General features: G+C 42.1%; 1 protein-coding gene and 1 long non-coding RNA gene across 9 annotated transcripts in view; one reads left to right on the top strand and one right to left on the bottom strand.

Annotated features, from left to right (window-relative positions):
* arhgef11 (Rho guanine nucleotide exchange factor (GEF) 11) overlaps positions 1-15,000 on the top strand; it is a 32,823-nt gene that overhangs the window by 16,461 nt on the left and 1,362 nt on the right. For 2 of the 8 annotated variants that reach the window (XM_047812153.1, XM_047812185.1), the window contains 26 exons: positions 618-714; positions 968-1,090; positions 2,788-2,811; positions 2,906-3,035; positions 3,584-3,677; positions 3,872-3,901; positions 4,085-4,205; positions 4,846-5,049; positions 5,299-5,346; positions 5,438-5,586; positions 5,867-6,007; positions 6,390-6,466; positions 6,616-6,741; positions 6,877-6,994; positions 7,110-7,288; positions 7,521-7,596; positions 8,284-8,460; positions 8,544-8,625; positions 9,307-9,384; positions 9,488-9,528; positions 9,622-9,792; positions 9,956-10,186; positions 11,272-11,340; positions 12,663-12,955; positions 13,061-13,196; positions 13,557-15,000. The exon at positions 13,557-15,000 is cut by the window's right edge and continues 1,362 nt beyond it. In XM_047812153.1, the coding sequence (XP_047668109.1) occupies positions 618-714; positions 968-1,090; positions 2,788-2,811; positions 2,906-3,035; positions 3,584-3,677; positions 3,872-3,901; positions 4,085-4,205; positions 4,846-5,049; positions 5,299-5,346; positions 5,438-5,586; positions 5,867-6,007; positions 6,390-6,466; positions 6,616-6,741; positions 6,877-6,994; positions 7,110-7,288; positions 7,521-7,596; positions 8,284-8,460; positions 8,544-8,625; positions 9,307-9,384; positions 9,488-9,528; positions 9,622-9,792; positions 9,956-10,186; positions 11,272-11,340; positions 12,663-12,955; positions 13,061-13,196; positions 13,557-13,615 (3,074 nt within the window). In that variant the 3' untranslated portion in view covers positions 13,616-15,000. Of the gene's footprint in view, positions 1-617; positions 715-967; positions 1,091-2,787; positions 2,812-2,905; positions 3,036-3,580; positions 3,678-3,871; positions 3,902-4,084; positions 4,206-4,845; positions 5,050-5,298; positions 5,347-5,437; positions 5,587-5,866; positions 6,008-6,389; positions 6,467-6,615; positions 6,742-6,876; positions 6,995-7,109; positions 7,289-7,520; positions 7,597-8,283; positions 8,461-8,543; positions 8,626-9,306; positions 9,385-9,487; positions 9,529-9,621; positions 9,793-9,955; positions 10,187-10,916; positions 11,058-11,271; positions 11,341-12,662; positions 12,956-13,060; positions 13,197-13,556 lie in introns of those variants that run through there. The other 6 variants (XM_047812156.1, XM_047812146.1, XM_047812168.1 and 3 more) reach the window with 5 other exon arrangements.
* LOC125141018 lies at positions 10,828-14,255 on the bottom strand. Its single transcript, XR_007140354.1, has 2 exons — positions 14,119-14,255; positions 10,828-11,152 (listed from the first exon to the last, which is right to left on the bottom strand). It is a non-coding gene; the product is annotated as an uncharacterized LOC125141018 (long non-coding RNA).

Genomic DNA, 15,000 nt, shown 5'->3' with positions numbered 1-15,000 from the left:
AGGCTACGTTCTTTCTTTTAAATAAAAACCCGTGACGTCATCTATGTTTACACTATTGGTTACCGGATGTCACACTACGGCCTGGACGTTCGCTTCGTCTCATTCTCTCTCATTCACTGTCAGAGTCGACGGTTCACGCTCGGTAATGATGGCTGCGGCTGCAGTAAACAAAATGTTCGCCGTCACCGTACAAAGTCATACGGGTTTGGGCACCATAATACATCTAAAAAAAATCATTAAAACAGCTCGACACCGCTTTAACTTGTCACGAAGTTCTGGAAAAACTGTGTCCAGCATCAAAATAAGGTTTGCGATGATGCGCCCGAAGCCACGGGTTGAAGACCCAGTCAGGGACGTCACGATATGCTAATTTGTTTAAAGTCATACCTACGTAATCACCATCACCAAAATTGTACTTTTTTTTTTTTTACATTGAAACTTGAAAAAAAAAATATATATATATATATATAGACCTACCTACCGACCCTTTTATTTATTTTATTTTTATTTTTTTTACTGTTACTGCAAACCAAAATATTTTTAAGGATGGCCTCGTGTCTCTTAGCGACCTTTGATGGGCTGCAACACATTTGTGTACGTTGTTTACTTTCCTGTAGAGACTCGTCTACATGCTCAGGAGGACATCAGAGGTCCTCTGTCCGACCTCCAGCAGCAGGTGCTTTCAGAGATCCAGGAACAAATCAAGGACTACAGGTAAACACGCTAACACAGCTGTCTAACATCTTTTTTTTTTTTTTTTTTTTTGACATCCTTAGCCTTATAATATGAAGCGGTGCATTATGGACTGCTATAAAGTTAAAGAATACAGTATATAAGAAGGTAGAAATGCTTCATCCGTGGGTTTTTATATACAATATATCTGTAGCATCCTTGTAGACCAGACGGTCAACGTGCCTCGATTATATGCTGTTAATAACATAACTGTATTCTAATGTAATTACTGCAGGAATAAGCAGACGATGGGGCTGGGCTCCTTGTTCGGAGAGAGCGATCTTCAGCAGTTAGACGGCGACCCGGCGAAAGAGAGACAGGTGGTGGAGAAACAGACGGCAGCGCTGTGGGAACTGCTGTAAGAACTTGTTTTAACACTTAACGCTTTTGTTTACATTATATTATATTAGTGTTGTTATCGTTATTCGACAAAGCATTTACGACGTACGGATTTTTATTAGCCGTCGAAGTCTGTTTTGCAGAAAATTATTAGGGTTGGTTGATACGTCTTATGAAACACATTACGATATCTAAAGACGTTTCTACGGTAACATACCACGTACAGTACCGTATAAATAAAAACATTTCAGTAGTCAACGGTTTGAAATGCATCGTATCTAAAATGAAGCCGTTAAGGGATTTGTGAAAAAGATTGACACACGTATGATACGAATCCCAAAAACTTTCCATGGGAATTAACGGGAATATATGGGAATAAACTGGGAATTTTAAAAAAATGCAGAGTTGCCTATTAGGAACTTAAATGTAGTTAAAATAAATCTTGCAGCATAATTTTGTTTAAAGCAATAAGATTTAATGCAATTCTGCGTTCCTCGGTCACTTGCACACAGAACACTGCTTACTGGAGGGCCATTGAGGCCAAACCCCCTGCAGGTACTTGTGTTCTTCCATAACATGCACAGTAACACAGCTATTTCAGGGTCATTTAACTACTTGCTTATTAGCATGAATATTAATATAATATTGGCTATTTATTAGTACTTATTAAGCACATATTAATGCCGTATTCTGCATTATCTTATTCTACATTCTTAATTGTACCCAATACCTAAACTTAATAGCTACCTTACTAACTCTTAATAAGCAGTAAATTAGGAGTGTTATGACCAAACAAAATGTTTATTTATGTTTGTATATGATATCGTTTATATAAATTTACCTATATTTCCAAATAATTCCCATAAATTCTCGTAAATTTCCATAAATTCCAGTTAAGTTTCCAATTTGGAATATTTCCAAAATTCCCCAGATAACGTTCCCGCGGAAAGTTTCCGGAAATTTACCGGAAGCTTTCCGCCCCTTTGCAACCCTATTCACACATTTCTGGATGTGTAATGAAGGGAGAAACTTGGTTCTTTCTAAAGCTGTGTTGTGATAATGTTAATACACCACTCGAAAATCTCCCGTAAGAGTCAAAATCTGATGAGCGTGAAAGCCGTAGCATACGAGTTCATGGAGACGTAATTTCATGTTGATGTAATGCAGTCATTCAGTGAGTCTTTCAAGCCCTGGTGGTGGGGCGGAGTCATCTGGGAGGAGGCCACGCCCATCAGTAGAGAAATGGTTCGTCATAGTCGAAAGGTGTTCAGTCAGAAATATTGTTTTGCCCTGATGGTTCAGTCTAAGAGGAAATCAGACTCAATTTGTGGCAGTAAAAATCCCCCCACATCCTTCACATAAGTCCATGCAGGTGTCGGTATCAAAACTTATCATTTTTAGTCGTAAAATCTGAGCAGACGTCAGAACAAAATTAAAGTATGACGGTACAAAGGTCTCGTCTAGTAAAAGCCCCAACACACCTCAGTGTGTGGGCACATGACTTTCTACACATAAACATGAGCTCAGTCATAAAGGCAGACAGAGACACATGGTCACATGACCGCGGGATTAAAACCTTGAAACCGTTGGAAAAAAGTCTGAAATTCAGGGGAAAAAAGCGCTTGCGTTCCAGACTCCTCGGTTAGTTTAGACCGCTGTGTGTTTTGTGATGCTAATAAAAGATTTAACCTTTGATTCCCTTTGTTTTATTTGCAGCTCAAAGCACGAAGAGGAGAAAAGGTAAGACCGACTGCTGGCTTTTCATCTCTTTATTGCGAATAACCGTGTGTGTGTGTATTAGGACTGAAATGTCTTGCCTGTGGTGTCTGGTCAGTTCCCCGTTAGCATCAGCGATCACACTTTACCTACGTCACGCCGGGATTAAGCTGAGAGACTCCAAACTTTTCCCAGGACTCAGCACCGAGAAGGAAAAGTGGCTCGCTTTCTTCCCCAAGACCAAGAGGGTACACTCGTTTTTCCACTCACTTCGTCTTCTGTGTACTTGATTGCTAACGTTTGCTAACAGGTATAGCATTGTGAAATTATGCTGAGTCATGAGTGTCAGGTATTGATATCTTTGAAATGATACCTTTGTATTGTATCGTAGTTACTTAAAGAAAGTTAGCTCAAGTCTGTTAAGTTTTTAACTAGGACTCTCTAATGACTGACCAATATTATCTCCAATATTAGCTAGCATTAGATTAACAGGGTATTAAATCTGAAGCCTAATTTATATTTGCCATTTTAAATCAAAGATATTCTTTATTTTTAAGTAATAGATAAGGAATAAATACACGAGTTCTTGTTCACACCAAGATCGTTTTCCAATAACAGTTCACCCCCCCCCCCCCCAAAAAAAAAAAAAAGGTTTTATTTCCCCTTCTACCACAGAGCTAACAATTAAAGTGCTGTGTATAGCCATGATATACGGTTCGATGTTGCTGTTACAGCTCTTACTCCGAGTTGGGAAATATATTTGTCTAGACGTGTTCATGTTATTGTGTTACAGCAGCTGAGCAGCACTAAGAGAGACAAAGATGGAGAGGATAAGAAGAGGAATCCCATCTTAAAGTACATCGGCAAGCCCAGGAGCACCTCCCAATCCAGTAACCACCACACACACACACACACACACACACACATTAACCTTCACACTCAGTGAATTGTGTTCACCCTGACCTCAGTTTGAAATGTTTTTTTTTTTGTCTCTCAACTTATTTTGTGAATTTTGATCACAGCTATGATTTTATTTATTTAATTTTTCTTGTTTGTCACCCCCCCCCTACATTTTTCCTTCCAGCGTTCCATGTCCCGTTATCCCCTTCAGAAGGTACATGTCTCTCCCCCTGTATTCCCATCATTCCCATTACCCTGCATTTTTCAATGATTTTTTTTTTCTTTTCACATTTGTTGTATTTATTATATACGCTTAGTCTCTCTCTCTCTCTCTCTCTCTCTCTCACACTCACTCACTCACTCACTCACACGCACACACTTGCTGTGGCTGTGGCAGTGCGTGCAGGTAACGTGCGGAACATCATCCAGCAGTTTGAGAATCATACAGACGGTGAGGAAGGAGAGAACGGAGGGCAGAGACTTTCCACTGGCAGCCTCGGGGACGAGAGCATGGACAGGTGTGTGTGATGTTCAGAGTGTATCATATCTCCTTTATGGACATGTGTGTGTCCCGTTGGGAGACGTCTAAGACTTGATCAGTAAGATAACTGCCAAAAGGATTTATATATGACAAAATCACCATAGAGACATTTTCATAAACATGTTTTTGTGATTTTTTTTGTTTGTTTTCCATACGACTGTTTTGTTTTCCATACGACTGTTAAATGAGTAGTAAAAGTGCTAAGAGAAAAAAAGAGCGTCTAAGCGACTGACATTTTGTTAAGGTTATTAAGGTTTAAGGGCCTTGCTCAGGGGCCCAGCAGGGGCAGCTTGGTATCCCATGGGATTTGAACTCACAACCTTCTTATTGGTAGTCCAACAACTTAACCAGACGTCTACCACATCCCTGCTATCTCATATACACATATAAGCCTATTTCCTATTGAAATGTTTTACAAAAATATATATTTTAAGTACTAATTTTATTTTAAATATTAAGAGCTGCTTTATCCGTTTGTAAATATATAAAAGGAAGCAAAATATTCACCGTATTAATATGATATCATGATGTTGTCCAGCCCTCTGTGGGATCGTGAGAGATCCTTGATCTGCAAAACAAAAATATTTATATTATTCCTTCTTCTGTCTGTCTCTCAGTCCTACAGTGTCGGTGCGTTTGGCTCGCAGCGAGTCCTTGAAGGCACAGGGCGAGGGGCGTCGCCGTGGAGGTGGGACGGGGGCGGAGTCAGTTCCCCGTTCCCGTAGTGACGTTGACATGGAAGACTGTGACGAAAGGGAAGGGCCAGGACTACGGCCGTTACATCACAGCGCTTCTTCCTCAGCTTCCAGCAGCTCGGCAAGGTGAAACACACACACACACACACACACACACACACACACACACACACACACACAGAGAGAAGACAGGATTGTCAACAGAATAATTTGAGATTTGCATAAAGTTGGGAGAATCTTGTACATATGTTGCTTGTTGCTGAAATCGCAGCTATGTGTTGCACATGTACATACAACAGTAATGATACTGCATGCAATGAAAATAAAGTCGGAAACCAATGATTGTTATTCTTAAAGGGTTTCTACCATTTCCAGGTCACTCGAGAACCCCACGCCACCTTATACCCCTCGCTCCAGACGCAGGTACGTAGCAAAACATTCCATCTAAAATTCCTTCTCGTTTCTACCGCTACGTTCGCTCACTGCTTGGTTCCTTTCTCTGATGTTGTATTAGGAGCGTGGACACACCTTTGGCTCTGTTACCGGACGCTCCTCCTCTGGAAGAGGACGTTGTAGACTCACAAAACTGGCAGGAGACCGTGGAGTTACACACACTGCACTCCCTCAGCCCACGGGAGATCGACCAACAGGCCGTCATATACGGTAAAATACAGACCCTAATGTTTTACACAATAATACGCTATAATGCAACAGGAAAAAGGACTAGAACATCCTCACATTACAGGGTTAATCACACGTTATTATATAAACTTTTAACACCATTTAAAAGTGCAACATTTCTAACATATCAGTCCAGCGAGCGACCCCAAACTTCACAAACATCTACACGACTATTTGTATAAAAACTGCCATAGTAAATCAGATCACGGTCCTCAGTGTCCTGAGTGTCCTCACTGTTCATTTTTTTCTACCACCTCTTCAGAATTATTCACCACGGAGGCGTCCCACCTGCGGACACTCAGGGTTCTGGATCAGGTGTTCTTCCAGAAAATGAGAAACCTTCTGACGTCAGACGAGCTTTCCTGTATCTTCCCGAACCTGCCTCAGGTCTACGAGCTGCACGGTCAGTTTGGTTCGCAGGTTATGTTTGTATTATACAAATTGCTGAGACCTCTGAGTTTGTTAGAGGACATACCTGAACAAAAAATACACAAAATTGCAGCTCAGCCAATGAAAATTCAGTGACCAGATTAAAAAGAGAGCATTAGTTAGCTAAGCAATTAATAGCCAGTGGGTAAATTGGAGCATGATGCTACCACCACCATGCTTTATTAGGCTTCTCTGTGGTTTGTTGTTGTAGAAAATAAATCAAAGCCGTTATTTTGTCACATCTGCATTACATCACAGTGAAATTCTTTCTTCGTTCTTTCTTCTGGCAATGCGGGGGCTTGTTCCTTCTGCATGTAGCATTAAAGTCTGACTGCAACGGTGTATTTGTATTGCAGCAAGTCTCTGTGAATCCATGAAGAAGCTGAGGGAATCTCCTATAGTCCAAGGCATCGGAGACATCATGCTCGCTAGAGTGAGTGCCGTGCTTCTGACTTTACTCCCGTCTCTTCTTCCAGTACTGCTGAGAGAGTTATAGAGATATTATGCAGCTTAATAAGTGTGTGTGTGTGTGTGTGTGTGTGTGTGTGTGTGTGTGTGTGTGTGTGTGTGTGTGTGTGTTAGTTTGAAGATGCAGCAGGAGAGGAGTTTCAGGAGCAGGTGTCTCACCTGTGCAGTCAACAGAGTCAGGCACTGGAGCTCATAAAGAACAAACAGCGTAAAGACCCTCGCTTCGCCCACCTTATACAGGTAATAACTGTTTTGTGAGAGAAGTGGCTCGTTTTCTTCCAGCGGTGACTCAGTAAAGCCTATGAAATCACCACTTAAACACACACAGAGTTATTTGACCAGAACCACACTTTTAACCATGTCTGGTGTCATTAGGAGTGTGAGGCGAGTCCTCACTGCCGCCGCCTACAGCTCAAGGACCTGCTAGTGTCGGAGATGCAGAGACTCACCAAGTACCCGCTCCTGCTGGACAACATCATCAAACACACAGAAGGTACGTGCAGAGGCACAGCACCACCATCGCGACCCAGACATTTAAACATGACCGATCCGTCCGAACACCGTAGCTCGAAGACGTCACCAGACATCGTTCTGTTCCTCCGTTACAGCCGGTTCTCCAGACCTGCAGCCGCTGCTGAGGGCTCAGGTGTGCTGTCGCAGGATACTGCAGGCTGTTAACGAGGTCGTCAGGGAGACGGAACACCGACAACTGCTCAGCCAATACCAGCGAAGACTGGACTTGTCACCTCTGGAGAGACAGGCCAATCCCGTCGCAGCACCGTTCAAGGTACAGTGCTGTCCCACATCTGTCTGGCCGCGTTAAGCTAGTGGCTATAAAGATATCAATTATTTAGTGAGCTCATGCTTACATGAGGGTTAAGTTGGTTACGCTGGTTCCCCCCCCAACACCTCATATCTATCTCTCTCTCTCTCTCTCTCTCTCTCTCTCTCTCTCTCTCTTTCCATCCCCCTCTCACTCCCTCTCCCCTCCACCCCTCAATATCTCTCTCTTGCTGTAGAATCTGGACTTGACCACAAAGAGAATGATTCATGAAGGTCCTCTAACATGGAAAGTCAGTAAAGACAAAGCTATAGGTAAGAGAACTTCACTCGAAATGATCGTCTGGCTCGGGTCACACGAAAAAAAAAGTGCTCAAAAGTGTTCAGATTATTTATTTATTTTTCCCTTTATATGACACCATCTACATCAGACATTGTACAATCTCAGTGTAAATTTTAAAGCCATCTCATTCATTTATTTATTTTCAAGTATATTTAAAAAATATTGCTTTAAGATAGTAAGGAAATAAATATAAATTTATTTAAATTTAAATATGTAGAATGTTAAAAAGAAAAGAAGTTAAATAAAATAGTCAAATAAATGAAATGTGTGTTGACTGTCTTCAAATGTCCAGTGTTCATGCTCAGAGCTTTGACTGATTTTCTTAATATCACTTTTTTTTTCTTTTAATAAACACTTTTACAAAGATGTGGAAATAACTGTGCATTAATGAGGGAAATTATGCAGGGACAGAAAGCAGAATGGTGCAGGAATGATGTGTTACACATGAACTTTTTCATCCAGACCAAAAACTCTTAGGAATCATAAAGGCTCAAAAGGTTCATGCCTGATGCTGATACATGTGTCTGTGTGTGTCTGTGTCTCTGTGTGTGTGTGTGTGTCTGTGTCTCTGTGTGTCTGTGTCTCTGTGTCTGTGTGTGTGTGTGTGTGTGTGTGTGTGTGTGTGTGTGTGTGTGTGTGTGTGTGTGTGTGTGTTTCAGAGGTGCAAGCTCTTCTGCTCTCAGACCTCTTGGTGCTCCTCCAGAGAGGTCCAGATGACCGCCTGATCCTGCGTTGTCCGTCACGCTCTCTGGGCGGAGTCGGGAACACAGACCATAAAACGCCATTTTGCCCCGTAGTTCGCCTCAACTCCTCGCTCGTCAGATCCAACGCCACAGGTGTGTGGATGTCTGTAGGTCACTCTTCCGTCCGTTTACGAGGAATTTTTTTTTGATCGATTTTTCTTTTCTGTGTTGGTCAGATAGCAAAGCGCTGTACGTGGTCAGCACGTCTGAGACACAGATGTACGAGCTGGTGGCTGGAACGTCCTCAGAGAGAAACACGTAAGTTTTTTCCCCTTCGGTCAACATTCCTACAAACATCTCGTACACCGTGAGAGACACTAATCCCTGTCCTACACGAGCTCTCTTGTGAACCCTAAACTAAGAGGCAAGTTATAAGCAGCAGCTTCCTTCTGGGAAAAAATGTACTTCTCCTTTTACTTCCTGTTTTATTTATAAATCCATGAAAAGCTGCTTTGGTACAATGAAAAAAAAATAAAAACTAACAATCGAATTCTCACTTCCTGAGTAACTAGTCGCAGTAAAGACAGGACGTGAATAATGAATTAATTACTTATTACTGCCATGTTTGTTCCTACAGTCAGATTTCTGCTCATATCATTGAAGGTTTTTTTATATTTATTTTTTAACGAAAACAACGATTTTTGTAAACATGTAGAATTATAAAATTTGACCGACAATTGCACCAAAAAAAAACAAAACAACAACAAATAAACTCATAAATAAATTAATATTAATATTTATTAATATAAAATATTTTATAAAATATATTTTAAAAAAACACAACAAATATTTATTTATTTGTTTATATATTCATTTATTTATTTATTTTTAATTAATTAATTTTATTTATAATTTTTTTTTGCCCATGCAGTATGTGGTTAGTGTTGTGTTGTGTTGATGTGAGCAGCTTACTGATTGCTTTGAGCGTTCTTTGCACAGCTGGAAGGATTTGTTAGAAAAGACAATCGCGTCTTCCTCCGAAGGCACAGCAGCCACCAAGCACGGATCACCCACACAGTAAGTTGCTCTAAATTAGTTTTCTTGGCTAAATCTCGATACTGTGAGGGGAAAATGTCGAGTATTTACAGTCACACTCCCGTCTCTTTTGTGTCTTCTGCAGATCTGCTGTTCGGCGATTACACGACAGTCACGTGAGTCAGGGTGAGTGAATCATGTCATGTGTTTGTGAGGAATTTGCTCTTCTTCACACAGCTGTGTGTCGGTCCTCACAGCAGTCACCTCTCTGTTCTTCAGACGGTTCGCTGGCAGAAGAGACGAGCTCCATGGAGAGAGATTCACAGAGCGATGACGAAAGCGTTCTCCCTCCCACCACCCCGGTCGACCAATCAGAAGCCTTCCTCCACGACGATGCACACTGTAATCTGGCGCCACGGCCTGAAGTCTCTGAGGCTGCTCTACAGGATGGTTAGAAATAAAATAATAAATTCCTGCTTAATAGCTAAATATTTCATAGGAAAATTCTAATCATATTTTATCATAACATTACTAATCAGTTGTTTGAAAAAATTGAATGAATGAAGCGATGATGATGATGATGAAGAACATTGTCGTCGTCTTGCTTTCTCAGTCGAGACACTGAGAGAGTTAATCTTCAGAGATCTGGAAGATGGGTGGAGCCAAGATTCGGATGACACACCCACCAACGAAACAGCCAATGAAAGAAGCCCGTTCGCAGATCGCCCCGGATCAGAGGCGTCCGAGCCGAGCTTCACAGAAAGCCCAAATCAGACAATGCAAGATGGTGTCGTTGCCCCGCCCACGGAGGCGGAGCGACCGACTTTCCAAGTTATTAGGAAAGGTGAGCTCTGATAACCAGCTGTTTTTCCACCGGAACGTTTATCTGTTATTTTAAAAGAAACTTTATTAATTGTTAAATATTTTTAGGTTTAGAAAAAGGTTCGACTCACAGAATGTCTCAGTGCCTTAATAATAAATATGTACAGTACATGCGCACACTTTGTGATGTCACAAATAACATGAGGCAATATGCTCACGAGTTAATGACTGCGAACTTGCTTAAACGTGTGATGTAGTGAACATGTCTCTGAATATTATGGGATGTTTTGAAAGAAATCTGACGGATACGATGACAGTCGAGGTGTTCGGTTCGGCGGAACAGTTCTGACGCATCAACGCTGCACTTCCTGGGCCACATGACCGCTTTCGCATCACCATTTCATCACGCGAACCAAACCGTGACCTGTTGCACACTAAACCTTTAGTGTGAACGCCTCTTATATCTAATAACAGGGTGTATAAACAGTAGTAAGGATATAGAGGGACTGAGATGGTAAATAGGGCAGTCAAGGGTGTCTAATTTACATATTTTTGCATCTTCATAACTTCTTCTAAAGGTGTAGAAATGTTCTACACTTTTCTCCAGACATTTTAATTTCATTCTATTTTAATTGTTAATGTGATTTTTGATTGTGGTGTATAATGATTTTTTTTTTTCAGGCTGTCTCATATTTTCCCCCCTCTCTCTCTCTCTCTCTCTCTCTCTCTCTCCCCTCTCTGCATGTGCTCAGAGCTTGTAATGAAGCTGATGTGATCTTAATACACTTTTCCTTGTTTTTCCTGTTCACGTTTGTCTCTCTCTCTCACACACACACACACACACACACACACACACACGTCATTCTCACTCACGCTGACTTTCTGCATCGCTTTATATATTTATCTGCATCTCTTTGTTTGCACAAAAAATGATAACATTTTTGGTGATCTGATTTTAACACACACACACACACACACACACACACACCTTTCACACCTTTCACACACAAACATGCACTTTTTTCTCTCTCTCTCTCTGTCACACACACACCCACACACACACACCCACACACACACATTGTGTCTCTCCCTGTCCTTCGTGCACAGCTGTGGGTGTGGGCTCTTCTTCTGATGACATTCCTGATGTCACCTCCATCCAACCTTCTGATTCAAAAGGTGGGATTAATACACCGGCTCATCCACAGATTCTCGATTAACGAAGTATACCGATCCCCTTTTTTTCCCTAAACAAACATTTTTGTTACAATATCCCTGTCAAAGCTTTAGGTATCAGCTGATGTCATGCTGAACTGAATTAGTTCTTCTGGGTCACTGTAAACTCCATGTAAACACACACTGCTCATACTTTACCCCGGGGTTAACAATTAATCCTGTCTCTTTATGACGTAACCTTACACATCGTACATTCCTAAATCCCGCCGCAACCTCCTTCTCATTTGCATATTTGCGCCGTCAACATCGACATTTGGATAAACGCACGACCGATTTAACTAACGGCTCGTCACACACTAACACCTCGGTGAGAAGGCAGCTGAGGTCTGCCGTTCTGTACCCGAGCAGAAGGTGTCATGTGACTTGATCAGCTAAAACATCTTTATAAATATTATCATGACTTACCAAATCATTCAGAGAAGACAGTAGTAGTAGTGAGAGCAGCAATGCTGTATGGGTTAGAGACTGTAGCAGTGAGGAAAAGACATGAGGCAGAGATGAGGATGTCGAGGTTCTCTTTAGGAGAGACGAGGATGGACAGGATTAGGAAGGAGCACATCAGAGGGACAGATCAGGTTGGCTGTTCTGGGGACAAGGACAGAGAGGATAGATTGAGGTGGTTTGGACATGTATAGAGGAGGGAGAAGTTTATATTGGGAGAAGGATGTTGGAGATGGAGCTGCCAGGTATGAGGTTGAAGAGGAGATATATGGATGTGTTAAATGAGGATATGAAGGTAATTGGTGCGAGAGTAGAGGATGATGAGGATAGAGTTAGGTGGATACAGATGATTCGAAAGTAGATGATTTAAACGCATCATTGTTTGCATTTTGTGCAATAGATTGTGCTGTTTCTACTTTTGTGGGTCCATTATAATAAATAAATGTGAAAAATTCTAATTAAACCCAAACGATGGTGGTCGTTTGTCACCAAAGAGGGACAGTGTGTTATTACTGACAGGAGAAACCCATGGTTTTACTGCTAGCTGCTCCAAACAAAATAGAACAAGCTTCTCTACTTAATTAGTATCAACATTTAATGGCACATGAATGGGAAATCCAACCTAGAGGTGTTTTTGGGACCAGACTAGTAAACCGAGGTATTGGTACGAAAGCCGAAGCTGATCGGTTTGAGCAGAGCACCGAAGATCACGTTAATATGGAATATATTAGTGCTATCCTCATGCACATCCTGAGATTGTTTTTGTGTCATCTGGTCCACGTTTCTGAGCGCTTGTGGTTTTGTGGTCTCGTCTCGGACTCTAGGGAACCTTTTCTACCTGGTGATGCCCAGAGACCAGATGGGAGCTCTTACAGAGGAGAGCAGCACGGACGAGGTGATGGAACCGCGTCCTTCTGAGGCACAGGAAGCCATCTCTTTGTCTTCACAGCAAGCGGACGAGGATCAGGGAACATCGAGCCGGTCACATCCAGAGGTGTCGAGGAACGAGCTGGAGCTCAGCCAATCACGGACCAGCGCACAGCGACATGTGTTAAAGAACACGGATGAGATTTTTCAAACGATGGACCAGCTGATGAGAAAGTTGCATCGGCTCCGGGTAAACACACACACACACACACACACACACACACAGTTTTCAAATCCAAATCATGTTTTTTGTTCATATTTGAAGTTTAATAAGAAGCTTTTTTCCCCCTCACAGGAGATCGAAACCGAACATTACAGACTTGTGAACACCGAGAAGAAGAAGCCTCCAGTCGGGCAAAATTCAGATGATGTCATCCACACTTCTGCTTCTGTTGTCAGGATGCCATCCATGGACCGAGGAGCAGGAGACGGTGAGCGGGTCAAAACAAATGCATCACGGCTGATGCTGATCCTTTAGTCACCAGGTTTTAATAAAGTGTGTCAAGAGATGGTTTAACCATGTTGCTGTATTAAAGATGATATATTTTATAGGACATGTAGGACATTCTGTCAGAGGAGAAATCCACCCAGAACACCTTATATATTGAGGAAAATTCAACACCACCATCTTCGGGCTGATCTGTGTATAAGTAATATAGGGGAAATAAGATGTCTCTCTCTCTCTCTCTGTGTCTTTCTCTGTGTATCTCTCTCTGTGTCTTTCTCTGTGTATCTCTCTCTCTCTCTCTCTCTGTGTCTCTCTCTCTCTCCCTCTCTCTCTGTCTCTGCAGGGAAAGAAGGAGATGCTACAGATGCCACTCAGCCTGTGATCCAGTCCACAGGATTCTGACATAACACACACACACACTGTGTACTGAAGGATTTTTTTTAAATATACACTCACAAAACGGCATTTCTGTCACATTTCACATCCTATGTAGCTCCTTCCTTCAATCCCAGCATGCTTTGCTCCCAGGAGAAGCCAGGAATCTGCTGTATGTAGTTTGTGTCCTCTTATCGTCGGGAAGTGTGAGGCTGAGGACAGAAGGAGCTAGAAGGTTTATCGATACGCGGTATTTAAAAGAAGGTAAAGTGAGGTTGATACGACGGTAACGTTAACGAAGGTTGCCCGAGGAAGGCGAGCTCGAAACGGGATCGGCTGAGGAAATGACTCCGCCCTCTGAAGCTGAAGGATGCCCCCGCACTTTACCTGCTGTATGTATATAATCCGTACTCAAAAGGGGAACTCGTATCTGTAAAATGGGTTTAGTTTCCCATAATGCACCTGTGTCCGCTATAGCTGTGTGCTCACTGCTCACCTTATACTACGTGTGTGGATGAGACATTTAAAACACACACACACACACTCTTCAGGTTGTTTTGCACTGTGGTCCTGAGTAAGGATGTTGCATTACTATCATCGTGTACTATGTTGTAGCGTTTATTTGCTGTGCGAGAAGAAGCGAGTAATGAAGGACTAGCACGAGTGGTTTTGGTTTTGATTTTGTTTGTGTACTGTGTTAAATCTCTACGCAAAGGGTTGGAGGCAGGAGTTCATCCTACACTGAAATACAACGAGAGAAAGCATGTCCTTGTCATAGGGTACATCTTTTCTACCTTCAGTGTGCGTTTTACCCAGAAAGGTGCACATTGTATACACTCTATACACTACACAAAAGATCCATACTAGTGGTATGATGGTAGATGGTACCATACCAATGACAAGGGAAGGTACAGTTTAGTGAGGGCCCCCCCCCCTCTCTCTCTGAGAGTGTATGTAGCACATCACCACCAACACCACTACTGCTGCACTGCACACTACTGTATTGTTGTATATGCAGACTGTCACTGTTAAGAGGGATTTATTTATCTAAAAAAAAAAATCTGTAGCCTAATATCATGTTACCTGTGATGATCTCGAGTCTGCGTGGTGTCAATACTGTGAAGTCTGTCCCTCACCTCAGCAATAGCACATGAAGGGCTTCGATCTAGCCCATTAAAAACTGACCTGAGAACGGATAGGCTGCATCTTTCACTTGAAAACCGGACACGGCTCATCGAGCTCATGTCAGGCGTAAATCCTGATTTTGGTCTAGTGATTGATGTCCCTGGGGCAACAAGTGAAATTCAGAGGTAGTCTAAAGTCTGCAGATATAATTTTCACAGGTTTGGAGCTGGACCTGATGTAATCCTAATCCTTAATCCCTAACCCATATGTGCTTTAGAACACCGAAC

This window comes from Tachysurus fulvidraco, chromosome 1, assembly GCF_022655615.1.
Source record: "Tachysurus fulvidraco isolate hzauxx_2018 chromosome 1, HZAU_PFXX_2.0, whole genome shotgun sequence".
Taxonomy (NCBI): domain Eukaryota; kingdom Metazoa; phylum Chordata; class Actinopteri; order Siluriformes; family Bagridae; genus Tachysurus; species Tachysurus fulvidraco.
The sequence above is the reverse complement of the archived record's forward strand: the minus strand, read 5'-3'. Positions and strand labels throughout refer to the sequence as shown.